This window comes from Geospiza fortis, unplaced genomic scaffold, assembly GCF_000277835.1.
Source record: "Geospiza fortis unplaced genomic scaffold, GeoFor_1.0 scaffold395, whole genome shotgun sequence".
In the NCBI taxonomy this organism is placed as follows: Eukaryota; Metazoa; Chordata; class Aves; order Passeriformes; family Thraupidae; genus Geospiza; species Geospiza fortis.
In genome coordinates this window covers 11,102-11,525 of record NW_005054915.1, presented here as the reverse complement: position 1 = coordinate 11,525, position 424 = coordinate 11,102, and the positions used below count along the sequence as shown (strand labels likewise).

At 65.8% G+C, this 424-nt stretch overlaps 1 protein-coding gene across 1 annotated transcript in view; it reads left to right on the top strand.

Moving 5' to 3' along the window:
* Positions 1-158: 158 nt before the first annotated feature.
* Positions 159-424, top strand: part of LOC102032415 (hyaluronan and proteoglycan link protein 4) — a gene marked incomplete at its 3' end in the record, with an annotated part of 11,360 nt that continues 11,094 nt past the window's right edge. Inside the window, 1 exon segment of the mRNA XM_014311506.1 lies at positions 159-168. Within this exon segment, the coding sequence (XP_014166981.1) occupies positions 159-168 (10 nt within the window).

Genomic DNA, 424 nt, shown 5'->3' with positions numbered 1-424 from the left:
TGAGTGGGGACCGGGAGGGACCCCCGGGACCGGGACAGAGCCGGGAATGGGGAACGGGAGTGGGGACCGGGAGGGACCCCCGGGACCGGGAGAGACCCGGGAATGGGGAACGGGACAGAGCCGGGAATGGGGAACGGGGAATGGGAGAGACCCCGGGAATGGGGAACGGTAGAGACCCGGGAATGGGGAACGGGAGAGACCCAGGAATGGGGAGTGGAGAACGGGCAATAGGGAATGGGGAATGAGGAGTGGGAGACAGGGAACGGGAATGGGAAAGGGAGAACGGAAGAGGGAACGGGGAATGGGAAAGGGGAACGGGAATTGGGGTCCTGCCCGGGGAAAGGGGGGGTTAGGTCTCTCCTGGATCTGGGAATCCAGCCCGGGACAGGGGCTGGGTCTGTCCCGGGTCAGAGGATACAGCCCG